Source organism: Halyomorpha halys, unplaced genomic scaffold (assembly GCF_000696795.3).
Source record: "Halyomorpha halys isolate HHAL.00 unplaced genomic scaffold, Hhal_1.1 Scaffold98.1, whole genome shotgun sequence".
Classification (NCBI taxonomy): domain Eukaryota; kingdom Metazoa; phylum Arthropoda; class Insecta; order Hemiptera; family Pentatomidae; genus Halyomorpha; species Halyomorpha halys.
The window spans coordinates 674,949-689,390 of NW_027107309.1; the positions used below are offsets into that span (position 1 = coordinate 674,949).

The following is a 14,442-nucleotide window of genomic DNA, read 5'->3' on the forward strand; positions in this document are numbered from 1 at the left end:
TATATCTTTATTATATATTTTTTTATATAATAAAGTGGTCATTTCGTCTTGCTTTCGTTTCCATTCGATTTAACCATAAAAACAAAATATTAAAGAAACATGGATCAATTGCACCAAACCTAATAATATTTCATTAAAACACCCACATTTGTACCATCACCTTTTCGAAAAACATCCCTCCACCACATGAAACGTTCGTGGATCCTTCATTCTCATAATAAAGGTTTAACAAAGTTTCTCCAATGCATCTTTTTGTTTATTATTTATTTTTATTTTTTGAAGCGTTTTAATTCTTTACTACAAGTGTTATTAAGACTTTTTAAGGGTAAGACATGGAAAACTAGTTATATATATATATATATATATATATATATGTCAGTTGTTACTTCGAAGTCAGCTGACTGGGATCAGCTGATCGAACATACAATTTAAGGATACAATAGTACATGAGTATAGGATAATATCCCGAAACGTTGTACAAGTACAAAATCTAGAATAGTTAATATTCTAATTGGAAGTTTTCTTCACCTCAACAATTTAAAAAAAAAAAAGAGGATCATTTGTTTGACGAGCCAAGCCGTCGAGATGTTAAAGTACAACTATATTTTTAGTTGTACCAAAGGTTCTTTAAAACTTTAATTTGTTCTACTATACAATTAAACTAAGTTTGAAGAAAATTCGTGGATGAACTTTCAAGAAAATGTCAAAAAGGTAAAGGAAAATGAATAGGAAGAAGTATCGACATTTTTTACCAAAAAAATTGGAATGACATAGTGTTATAAATTATTTTTAATTAAATTAAAAAAATTAATTATAGTGTTTTAAAAATGTATGTAAAATATAAGAAATACTTAATTAAAATACATAATAACCAAACTATATGGATTAATGTTTTTTAAAAGAAAATATTTGTTTTAGTGTTTGTGGATGTATGGAATATTCATGAAGCTGGTTCTGGGTTCGTACTATTTTAATCTTAAGGAATTTACTGCGTACGTGATACGATTAGATGGTTGCGAAAAGAACCAGTTTAAAAAACAATGTTATCTAATTGCAAACAGTTGCCAGTTCAGCTCCTCGCAATCCAGTCTTTGCTGGGGATATCAGCTGTTGAGTTTATGTGCTGAGAGGTTTCTGTATAACGAGAGTGAATATCTTGTATATGTGCGCAGTGTATTAGAATACACTATCGAATGTTTATTATTTGGAATTATCTCCAGTTACTTGTACGCTAAGACTCACGTGAGATTAAGTCGGTACGAAATAAATCTTGTGCCAAAGTATAATATAATCTCAAATTCGTATTTCTCATAGAAGAGACGAAACGATTCCTTAAACAAGAAAACGAAATTACTGTCCGTATTTACAAGTTGTTTGGTAAGTGTGAAATGAAGTTTTTTTTTTTTATGTATTTATTACTAATTTATAATAATTAAATAACAAATTTACAATTAATGATTTTAAATTTTATAAATTGTTCTCAGCAATATTATTATAGTAATAAAACGCTTGAACAGCCTTAAAAGAAGATAAAAAAGATTAAATTTTTTATTGTAGTTAAAAAAAGATTTTTTTATGATAGATATAAATAACTGTTATTCAAAAAAAGATCGGTAACAGATTCATCAAATCCAAAGCCGTTCAAATTCCGTAACTAAGTGTGATCATAAAACTGTTAACTTGGAGTAAGATAAATAATGTGAAGATAAGAAAGTTAATACTTAATTTTAAAATTGTTGATGTAAGCTTCTCGTCTAAAGAAATGGATAATTAAAATTAATAAATCATTTAAATCAGACCAAAATCTACCTAAAAACAAGATGTTTTAAAATTTTTATAGTAATATGACATATATATTGTCAAAATATCAGTACTTTTAAATGTTATAGACATAATTATTATTATGGGTATTATTTTGTTTACCAATATATACCTACATTTACGGATGCATACGGTTTTAATTACCGGATATAGTTAAGATGAGAAACTTTACTTGACAGTAAATCTGACACAATTATTTACTGTATGTCATACTGTTTTTTTTTTTCTTGTTTTTTTTTATTCATTAGTTGTTATCTTGTTATTTGTTCTTAGCCCTGATGAAGGCGGGAAATTCTGGCCAAAACGTTCGCACTATTAAATAAGTTTGGTTTTTTAACTTAAACTTTCTGACCGCAACCTCTAACCATCTTCTCCTCATATGTAAAATTTATATCTGTTATAACCATCTCGGAAAATCCTTAAGAACGAATTTTATAGCGATAGAAAAATAAAAAAAAATTGACCATAATTTTGCCCTTCCCTGTTTCTCTAGCTTTTTTCGAAAAAAGAAAAACACGACCTCACTACACAACACCCTATCTAATCTCTAATAATCTACACAAAATATTAAATATATAATCAACACAAAACTTGGACCCATAAGTAGGTTAGTAAGACTTGTGTGATGTGCGTACCGCACCAGATGTTTTCCTATTTTTATTCATGTGGTTCGTTGGTGGTTCTTTAAGGATTCGAAGAAGGCCACATTCTAAACATAGAGACAAGTATATCTTGTTACCAAAGGCTCCCTTTAGAAAGAGCAAGGTAAGTTCGCCTTTTCATCTGACCCTTAATGACTCTAATCCTGTGGATGCAAATCTATGGACTGCCCTTTGAGTACAATCCGCTTTAGTAACGTTGCCGCTAACATAGGCAAGCTTTACTTCAAATCCAACCCGCATGAATACTAACTAACCCGTTCCTCTCTATACATAGTAACCTTACCACGTCAATAGCTTAATAATAGGCAACGGTTCACGGTAATTATCAACGTAAAATTAATTTTGTAAACAATACATAAAATGAATTTAAAATATTTAATTGAATAAGAGTATTTATTTATAAAGTATTAACTGTATTGTTTTATTATTATCTATGTGGAACTATTGTAATCGAACTAGAAAATTATCAGATATTGTAGAAAAAGAAAATTGTAAAACCCCCAAAATTTGAGGTTTTACTTTGTAAGGTATATAAAACACAAAAATCAAATAGGAAAATCAGTCCGTTTGCCATTCAAAGGAATTGCTCTAGAAATTACTTTATCGCCCAAATTTTCTTCAATAATATATATAAAGGGTCATACTCTAAGTGATTTTTCGTACCGCTATTTATTTATTTAGCTTTTAAATTCCTGATCAAACCAAACTTTATCATAAATCCTAAATTAGTTCAACTGAAAAAAAGAAAGAATAAAACCATTGATGGACTTAAATAAAAAAACCTTGAAACTTAAAAAAAAATTAATAACCATTTTTAATTTGTACCCTAACTTAAAAAAAATTACTAATGAACATAACAGCTGAAATTCCCACAACTTTGATATATATTTAATAAACAGGCAGAAAAAATATAACCATTTAAATAGTTAACATACCATAACTTAAATTATGTATATTATGTTAAATAGGTTAATGATATGCTAATTTTAGTCAATTACCATCAGATCGGTTTCATTTGAGAATTCAGGATCTTCCACACAGTATACGATGATCCTCGGAGCTTGCCATTACCACCTACTAATTTTATAATTTTCTTTTTAGATTTGTATAATGATCCCGTAACACACCCTCAGTCGAAGCGAGGACGGAGTAAGCCCGGGTGGCACTTTTAGGGGCGGAATTTATTCACATTACATAATAATAACATCTTGTAAACATTTTATAATCAGTTCATTTCATGAATTTTATTAGTGACCTGTACAATACATGATAAATATGATTGTTCTCCCCAAAAAGTTTTTTATAAATACTGTGATATTCAGTATTTTAAATATAAATACCTAAATAAGGGAGCAGCTGACACACACGCTACGCCACTGATATATACGAAATATATAGTAAGCACAAGTATTATTTATTAATATTGGCGCGACAGACAGTTGCGGTCTAATGTACTAAGGAAATACATTGCGCGTTTCCTGACGTGTTTTTTTTTACATATTTAGGGCAGACATAGGCCTGAGGTGTGACAAGTTTTTCGATAAAATCGACTAGCCGAAACTTCCACTTTATGGTATAGAGTTTTACTGTTTTAAGAGTTTTACTGCTAAACACATTTGGACTGAATACTGAGCATATAACTCCCTCAAATCTTTATACGATATAGCAGCGGATCTCTATTCCATCTTGTAGGATAACAAACAAACCGTGGATAAACTTTTGAGTTTCTCCATTATTCAAGTTTTACGACAGGTCCCCATGCTTCAATAGTTTCATGCTTCAATATAATCGTAGCCATGAATCCGGACCCCTTGCCCCCGTTCAGTGAGTGGTCAAGGGTACAGCCTAAAAGTCCTAAATTACAAGTCTATCCTTCGATATTTCGGAAATTAAGGCAATCATCACCCTTAAAATAATAAAATAAAAAAAAAATTGAGTTATTATATATAGAGCCAGTCTTAGTCTTCTCCGATTTTCTCAAAAATAACTCAAACGATTTTGATTAAACTCAGAAAGGTAATGTAAAAATAAGTGATATATCAGATAGGTCTGATCTCATTGAAACAGTCTGACAGGGCTTAAATTCAGATTTCTCAAAAAATCTATTGCTCAAGTATCTTTAATTTTGTTTATTGGGAAAAAAAAATTCCTACTATCAGCAATAATACACAATGGATAAATAAAAAACATCAAAGAGTTTTATGAATAATTATAGGAGAAAAATGAACCGATTGGAACGGGAAAAGCCGAGACCGCCCGATCTTTCCCGATTGTATTACGGCTTCGTCATATTTTGTTAAACTGTTGCATCCTTGGCTGGAAGAAAATTTATGTTTGTTATTCTCATCTCGAGAAACCATAATATAGTATCAAAAAAATAAAAAATTTTTGCTGATAATTTTCGCCTTATCTGGTCTATAATTTTTTTTTTAAAAGGAAATTTTCTTTATCATCTCAATCGTTTTTATAATACAAAGGAATAACCGGGATTAAAATTACCACTTTACATACGTCCCTAAGTTTTGTGTAGATTGGTGGGACATATTGAAGGTAACGCTATTTTTGTGATTTTTTATTAAAAAATATCGTAATTGACTATCTGAATTGTATCGCAATCGATATTTTCACTTGGACCTGCATTCTGTGAATCTCGCATTCACTTTCTATTTTAAGATTCAGACTAATCCGATCGGGCCAAGAAAGGAGAAGAAAAGCTGCTTTGAAAACGAAAAAATAACTTCTCTTTTAAACCGGGAAAATCCTCGAGCAACATTTTTCGGAAAGCAGTGTAAGAGTTATATGTAGCTTATTACTAGTTCTTTCTTCTGATGTCTACACAAGAATACTTAAAAAGTTAATAATATTTAATAATTAAATTTTTTTAAAAATTTATTTAATACCAGGGCCCTGTTTCATAATAAAGTATAAACTAATACAGTCTTGTCGATTTAACTTAATACAATTACAATGGCTTGTACAATAGTAACTTGTACTTTAGTACTTTTTAACTCCTGTAATATCATTAATAGTCCTCCCTATCATGAAAAAAATAAGTATTAGTGTAATTACCACGTTGTTTCTATACTTGTATTTTGAACTAATACTATTAGCTTTCATTATGAAACAGGGCCCAGATCGTTTATTTAATACCCTGGTGGGCATTTTAAGGGCAAGTACATTTTTTTTCTTTCTTAACAATTGATTATGGGGGGGGGGTATAGTCTCATACAATAGACACCCCTAACTATCAAACTAATAAAACACAAATATAAAACAAAAAATAAAAATAAAATAAATAGATTAAAATAATAATTTTTAATAAAACATAAAAGTAAAATTAATAACAAAAAAAAATGACATTTATGAATTGAACATAATAAATAATTGACTTCTAATGGAAAAAAAAAGAAAGTGGATTTAAGAAAAAGACGAAGAGAAACAAAAGAAAAGAAATTAAGATAAAATAAAATTTTAGAGTGACAATAACAGAACGGATAAATATAGAATTTATAACAGGATGTCCTGCAGCAGCCTGGGACAGTCTTCAGGTTGTTGTTGGGTTTCCCAGGTTGTAAGTCACTGATCCTTTAATTGTAGGTAACTCGGAGTGGAACTTTCATTAGTGGAACTTTCATAGTGGAAATTTCATCCTCTAGTGTCTCTATTTGTAATTTCCGATGCAATTGGCTGTGTCTTACAAACCAAGGAGCATTTCTTTTATGTAGGAGCGTTTTTTTATGTAAAAAACGAATTGTTACGACTTTATTTTGAAAAGATTGTGATTTTTTCCTTTTTGTAAAGGATGCCGCTCCCCAGACTTCACAGCCGTACATCAGCAGTGGCCTGGGATTTGTTTTAAAAATAAGAACAGCTGTTTCTGAATTTAATTTCTGTTTAGGATAGGATATAGCATTGCTAACCTTGCGTAGGTTAGTTTGATGTTAGTATGGTGGTTCCAGGTAAGGCGGTTCCAAATGAAAAAATTTGTTTGTTCAACTGTTGCTAAGGAACTATAAGATAGTTTCTTCAACTATAACTATAAGTAGGTGAGCATTAAAAGAACTATACCATTTAGAAGATGTGATAGGAACACCAATTGTTGTATTGACGAATGGGTTAATTCCGAGCTCAACGGTGGCAAGGTACCGAGAGATTGGTATTGCCTCTTGATGTGCTAAGAGAGTCTCATTTGACTCTTCTGAGACTGAGAGAGAGAGATTCTTCTACACAGCCCGTATTGTCAAAAAATGTTTCAATGTTTGAAATTATTAGTATGTGAAGACAGCTGGACTTGATCCCGCTTAGTTTTTAACCACGGAAGAAGTCATAGTAATAATACAAATTATACTATTTCAACGAAATATCCATGGCCTGTGTTTTATTTGTACACTAATGTTGTTCCTATTTTATTTTTAATTGTTCAGCATAAAAGATTTTTTTTGTTAGTACAATGACTACCATAAATTAGATTTTAACGGAGCAAACATTTTAGGACTTAGTGACTTATTTTTATATCCCTTGCAAATTATTTAGGGGTTCTGAACACGACATAATATTGGAATCCCTTTCTCAGCCAAAGCAAGAATTCTCTATATATTAATGCCCTAATAAGAAAAGTGAAAAATATGAGACCAAAATATGCGGGTTTGACTATTTAACCACAGGAGTGTCGTTGGAAGCTTTCCAAGAAAAGAAGAAAAATTATTTCCAATATTTCTTGTACACATAGAAGATCTTTATCGGATTCATGCTTTCATATATTCCATTCTTCCCGAAGCCTTTTTTACTTTTTCTTTCTGGGATGAGGTTTAAACAATGGACAATGCAGTCTTAGGCGTCTCAAGATAAAATAGAATTTTTAGGAGTTGAAGATTTTATTATTAAAAATACTTCTAGAAAAATATAATAAGCGAACTATTTACAAATATACAAACGGACACAAATATATTTTACAATATATAAAATCAGAATCCTTTCCATAATTATCTTTCGTTAAAAAATAATCAAAATAATTGTTGTAAATTCGGTTGCAATTTTAATTGGTTAGTTATTTGACTACATTTGCCAATGGAATTGCTTTGTATGCTTTATTAAAATTAAATAAATTAAAAACGAAAAATTTATTAAATAAATTAGATTTAACCATATTTATTGTAAAAACAAAATTACAATGAAGAATTCAATTCTATTTACGCCAAATCAAATTGATTTAATGCAAAAAAAATTCCGTAGAATGTAGTATCATTTTTTAATTAATTTTTTTTTGCTTCCTCAGCTCAATATTTTTTAAATAAATGGTTCATTTTGATCTGATTTTAAACTTATTGAATATACGATATTTAATATAAATATATTTATTTGTTTCCAGAATTTTATAGATTAGTTTCCTCGTATTAATTGATAACACGATATCTCTGGGCCTATATAAATAAAAAAACAAAAAAAGAGATTTATACATACATAAAAATAAAATAAAAAACACATTTTCATTAAATTTATAAGTATTTCATAGGTTTTCTTAAAGAATAAATAATACTAATTTTACTTGGCACTTCTGAATTTTTTTTTCAATATACTGAAGTTTTATTGAATTGAGTAAAATAGTTTTTAAAAATTCTAGTAAGAAAAAAAAATCATATCGTTTCTATAATTAAAATCTCTTTGGCCACGACAGCTTTTTCTTGAAACCCTTCATGAACACTGGCATATTCCGCTTAACTACCTCACTAAGGAAGAACGCAATATCGTTCTTCATAATAAGTTTAATTATAATAATTTAACTATTTTCTTTAACCAAAAATATTTCATTAAAATTAAGAAAATTATTATATTTACTGTTTAACAGCAAATTTAAAGAAGTGAGTTTTCATATCACAGTGATGCTCGAATCTCCAAAATGACTTTTGGGACCGATCATCATCATAGTCGGTGCAATATGTATGTGGCATTGAGGACCAGAGAGGTCCAACTTGTCCAGCTGATAAACCGTTCATTAGATTTTAATATATTTCTTGTCGAATTGATTTAGACCTGTTTTGAAAGAGAATTTATAAATTTCAGTAAGCTGTTATAATAGCAGTTTGAAGTGACAACGTGAGTCAAATCACTCTTGCATTATCAACTTGAGATCAGAGACATTAATTCAATATGTTAACCTGTCTATATCTCCACAATGGTTTTTAAATTAATATTACCACTTTTGCAACCTAAGAATGATATATTTATAATACCAATAATATTTATCGGTATATACATGCAATATTTTTACACTTCAAACTAAATTTTTACAAAAACATTGAATAGGTCACGCTGAGCCTCAAAGCCTCATATGCACATAAAAGCTGTGGTTTCCACCCGGTGGTCATACATAATAGCCTTGTAGTACAAGAGTCCAAGAGGAGAAAAAAGTCAGTTATTTTACCGGAATTTTTTATTGCTTTAATGAAAACTATGTATGATTACTAGTCAAAATTGATGAGTCTGCCAGGTATAGTTATTTTGGCAAATGTCATGAAAACTACTACTTGACAAGATAAATGTCATTACTTTAAGTGCATTAAACTGGATATAATTTGAGTGCCAATAGACATCCATCTTTGGCTTTCAATGCCACATGTTTCCTGAGATATAGATTTCCATCAATTCACTAACTACTGATATTTCGGATTATATTTCAGAAAATGTTACTCTTTAAAAAACTGTAGCGCCCCGGAGCGGGAGAGGTGTGGACTGAACATGGCTCAGACTTGTCTGTTGTCCGCAGACTTCTTCGGATTGGGGAACCATTGACATAGAGGGTTCTTTACCAACAGGAGGAAACTAGAAATTAGAGATTATACGTAGCTGGTGAGATGATCAAAATAATCTTCCTTTAGGTATTCTTTTTTAATATTCATTACACTTTAGAAGTTTTTCCTAAATCTATTCCAGAATATTTTTTTACTTTAATCTTTTCTCTTAATGTTACATTTCTTGCTTTATCCATTTTAGGAAATTGATCAGGTTTCCAGGTCGTCACTTTCTTTAATTGACCACCTTTACGGTCCAGTTTTTCTCCATAAGCCCTAGTCCTCCATATTATAATTTTATATGCTCTATAGAAATATTCAATGGACAAATTTCAAACGATAAATTTTATTTTCCCTGGTGTGAATGTAATATAATCAAACCTAATTTGTATTTCGACTTTTAAATTATTGTATTTTCAAATTACCTCAGGTTGTTTAGAATACAGTCTATCCTTGAACTACTGCATAATTTCTGCATCTCTTTAACTTGCAAATTAGAAAACCCCAAGACAAACTGCTTACAAATTTCTAATGTAGTGACAAGTATGGTAATTTTGTCATAAGATCTGAGAAGAGAGAGCTTCACTCTTCTGGGAAAATTGGATGGTAATTAAGTAACTTTGTTAATTGTAAAGACAATTATTTACGCTTCTAGTTAGGCGCTGGTGTTAGGAATGAACCAAATTGGAAAATATATTAACGTTGTTTTTTTTAGTATGAAGTATTGTTATTATCGTTTTTATTAACATTAGTAATGAGGTTGGGGAATGAGCAAGAGAGTGGTTACAGGTTCCATTCCGGCTTTAGTAGATAATTTATTAATGATTATGATATCAGGCGATTGATTCTGAGTACTTGGCCTATCGTTGGGTTATGATAGTTAATCAAGAAACAGTACGTTCTTAAAAAGTAGTTACATCAACTACGAGATCCATTGCGGCAGTTATTTTTTTTTTAATTATCTTCTACTTTACTTAAGTAAATGAATCATAAGTCCTTAATGCTTAGTAATTTTTGGAATACTTAATTGCTCAGCAGATATTTATTATTTTGCGTTTTTTAAACTTTTCAATAACTTAAGAAATAATAATTTCAGATATACCACGGCTAAAATAAATTCCATTGCGATGTTGGAATTAGAATTAGAGTTTCTAATTATATATGTTATATTAATCTAATTAGCATAAGAATGATTTTTTCAGTCCTCAGAGTCACTTTAGGTATTAACCAACATCAATTTAAACATTAAAAAGTTTAAAAAACTACGATCATGTAAGATAATTGTAAATTTATTGGATTAAGGAATAAAGAAAAACTACTTTTTCAATTAAAAAAAAATTTTTTTGTTCAATGGTTTTCTTTTTTCTTCTTCTTAAATCGACAACCGCTTTGTAAAAGAGTTATTGAATTTATAACCAATACATAATAAATATGCGTATAAGAACAATAATAGAATATTCTTATTATCATATTATAACGCTCAGGCGAGTTAACACTCATACTGCCATGTCTCCTAACAAAAAATCAATAAGTGAATTAATTATTTTTTTGGATGATCAATTTGACCATTTTAAGAAACTCCGACAGAGTTCATATAGGTTCCTTATTAATTTTACATTGAATTCTAAACCAAATTGTAAATTTAAAAAAAGGAAAATTGTATGTTTTTATTCAATATTATATATAAAATCCGAATTCCATTGATATTTTTGTTGTCTTCAATACGTTTAAAAGGTGAAATTATAAGGCAGCTTGGTATAGCATGGTACAAAAACATATGACTATGAAAAAACTTCTATTTCACCATAGAAATACAAAAACTGATTTTTATAACGTGTAAACCTTCATAATTTCGGACTGTATTTCTTATACTTTTTTTTTTCAAGACATTAAGCCTCAAACTCTTAAACCACTATAATTTTACTATTATAATAATTCAAATCCAAATAAATGAAATTCAGAAATATCTAATGTTTAATATAAAAATAATTGATAATAATATACTCTTAATTTGGGGCTCCAGCAAAATTCACACATTCAGAACACTGAGTTCTTTCACTCAAAATTATTTCATCATCACTCTCTGTCCCTTCTACGTCACAAACAAATCATTGCCTAAGAATCTAGACATACCATTTTTAACTGAAGTATGTATATATATCATGACTTGCTGAATACCCAAACATATTGGTACGAACATTTACTGTGTGAATGCTAGAAAATCCTACAGGACTGAAACGTCTCTGGAGCAAACGTCTGCTACACTAGGTGTATACGATAGGAGCATCAACATTGAAAGAGTTCTCCATTCAAGTTTTCATAAGAATCGTCATAAGAATGTAAATTTGTACTCCACTAGAAAATTAGTGGAGTAAAAATTTATATTACATGCCAAAAGGTATATGTAAAATTTCAAAATTAAATAATAATTAGTTTTAGGATGAATTTCAATGGAATAACATTGAATTAAAATTAAATTACAAGCTATAATTTAATCTTTGAGCAAAAGGAAATGTAAACAAAGAAACTAAGAAACCGTAAAAACATAAAATGATACTTTAATAATTCATAATCAAGTAAGTTCTATCTTATCACCTGAAGATCACATCTACGGGCCTTTATACATAGACATAAAAACTTCTGATATTCGTAAATTAAAAATAAAAATAAATTATATATGAAGAAATCTCATATATATAAAGACTTCATTACTATTAGAAATAAAGAAGGATGATTTCTTTATCAAGTGTTTTATTAATTATCATTAAACAAGAAAAAAAAATGAGGCTTAAACTTTTTTCTCCTCACCTACACTTTTCAGTAAGTTACGATTATTCACTACTCTTTGAAGGACATTCTAATGCTTTCAAACCCACATTCGTTCTTATGTTATGCAAGCTATGTAAATTAGTTTTACATCGAAACTGTTTCGTTGAAAGAATTAAATGCAAACAGGTATATAATAGTATAGTTTATTATAATTGCCATTATTTTGATTTAATACAGTGTATATTTGCTGTTTAAAAATACTTATTAAATCACAATTCAAACAAAAATATTTAATCTCTTATCAGAGATATCTTTATAATCCAAACTTTGTTTTATTACAGAGGGGCATTTACAAGATTAAAGGTAGTCAGTGTCACAGCATCCTTGATGCGGTATGGAGCACTTCTGCAGGCCCAATGAAGAGCTGGTAACGGAATTAGCTGCAGTACTTAACGGTACGTTGAAGATATATTATTGAGAATAAAAATCAGTTTATTTTAATAATACTTGTTAATGTTGGTGTAGGCGGTATATCTGGTAAGATAAATGTGCCGCGAGTCATTATCGTAAAATACTTAACATAATTAATTACTTTTACATCTACCATACAAAAATATGATTTTATGGGATCTTTTTTTTTTTTTTTTATTGTGTGTGCTGAAAACAAACCCCGGTTTATTCCATCACATACAGATATTTAACAAATCTATTACATTCAATGCTGGTTTTAGGAAAAGACATGAAAAACTTTTAAAGATCCTAGTGTAATCCAACTGATCAACATCAAAAGAGCGTTAAGATGTACCAAATGGCACTAATCAAACTCTTTGAATTTGATTATTTATATATATTTGAGTGGCTTTTTATAACTATCAAAACTTACAAATGTAAAATTTATTGTTATCAACAGAAAATGAGAAGACCCGTCATTGCAACGGAACTACACCAAGTTTCAATTTGAACTAGGTTAATGAGAAAGTAAATTCACTTCCTCCGCAAGTGGTACAATAACAACAGTGGTTCAACGTCATCTGTTCGTTACAGATTTCTATTTATGAACTTTGCTTACATCGCCAATATAAATATACTTATATTCTTCAACATGAAAGAATAATTATGAAACCGGTTCAAATATTGTAAAAGTATATACCTAACAAATCTTCTAATTGCTTCTTCCTCACAAATCTACATTATGCTTACATTTAAAATTAATAAATGAGTAGATAATAATTAATAATTAATTAAAAAATGAAAAAAGTAAAAAAAAAAAGAATAAACGGAAAATAAAACTATGAAAAAAAATTTCTAAAATGTTAAACGTAAAATTTGTATTACTAGTGCTTTCTAATATCAAACTCAAATAATTTGGTACCATTACACAGATGACTTTCATTCTTTCTAATGATGTCTTCTTTTTATTAATTGATTTTTTTTCATGACTTCCTCCTGGTTATTTCTGACATACGAGGGGAGGGGGAGGCAGGATTTGTAATCATGGTGGGGATTAAGTTTTCATTTCGTGGGACCGCAAAAGAAATAAAAGTCAACCCACCAGGCCGGATTCGAATCGGCGCCCCTGATTCAGTTTAAGTTGGAACTTTAACTAACTAGCTCAGTTACTAATGATACCAATATATTGTATATTTCCTAGATTTAAAATGAAATAAAACTCCACTCAAATATATTTAAACTATTATTAATACATTTATTATTTCCTAAATTTGAATTGACCCAGAAAATTACTAATTGTGCCATTTAGAATACGTGAACGTTTTTAAGTTCTACAAAAATCGGAGTTGATCGGTTAAGTACCGATTTCTGTGCTACAAACTTAGCATTTAACTTAATACACATCAAACGTATCCAAACCTTAATTCTTAAAAAATAAAAAAATACATTTTTTATTTAAAGTAAAGGTTCTAAGCTATTCTTGAAGGATGACACGTTTATATCTGTTCCTTTTTTTTATATTTTGGTTCTCAAAACTAGCAGTATTCAACTTCAAAATTTTCAGTAAAAAATGTAGCTATGAGGTTTTAAAATTCAGATTACAATGTCGATCTTTTATGAAAAAAATTGAATAAAATCATGAATTATAAAAAATTAATAAAGAATTCATAAACAGTTGTAAAATCAATAGGTTCACATTATAATATTCAGAAATAAGGTAATTTGTGTTTCCAAATATTGCAGTAGAATAGAGTAGAAGCCCATTTATATTTCCTACTTGGGACCTATATATCGCCGACTATGCGGGGGAGTCGTTTAATCCCCGGTGTATAAGAAAAAAACTATATTTATTTTACTGGAATATTAGGTCAAAATAATTTAGTATTTTAGTAACTAAAATACACTATATAAATAATTTTTAATAGATTAACTGTTTATCTATAAGTTACAAA

General features: G+C 29.2%; 1 protein-coding gene across 2 annotated transcripts in view; it reads left to right on the plus strand.

Moving 5' to 3' along the window:
- The first annotated feature begins 1,097 nt into the window (after positions 1 to 1,097).
- Positions 1,098 to 14,442, plus strand: part of Pde11 (Phosphodiesterase 11) — a 295,736-nt gene continuing 282,391 nt past the window's right edge. For both annotated transcript variants that reach the window (XM_014415309.3, XM_014415310.2), the window contains exons 1-2: positions 1,098 to 1,377; positions 12,382 to 12,495. In XM_014415309.3, coding sequence (XP_014270795.1) covers positions 12,435 to 12,495 — 61 coding nt within the window. In that variant the 5' untranslated portion in view covers positions 1,098 to 1,377; positions 12,382 to 12,434. The remainder of the gene's footprint in view (positions 1,378 to 12,381; positions 12,496 to 14,442) is intronic.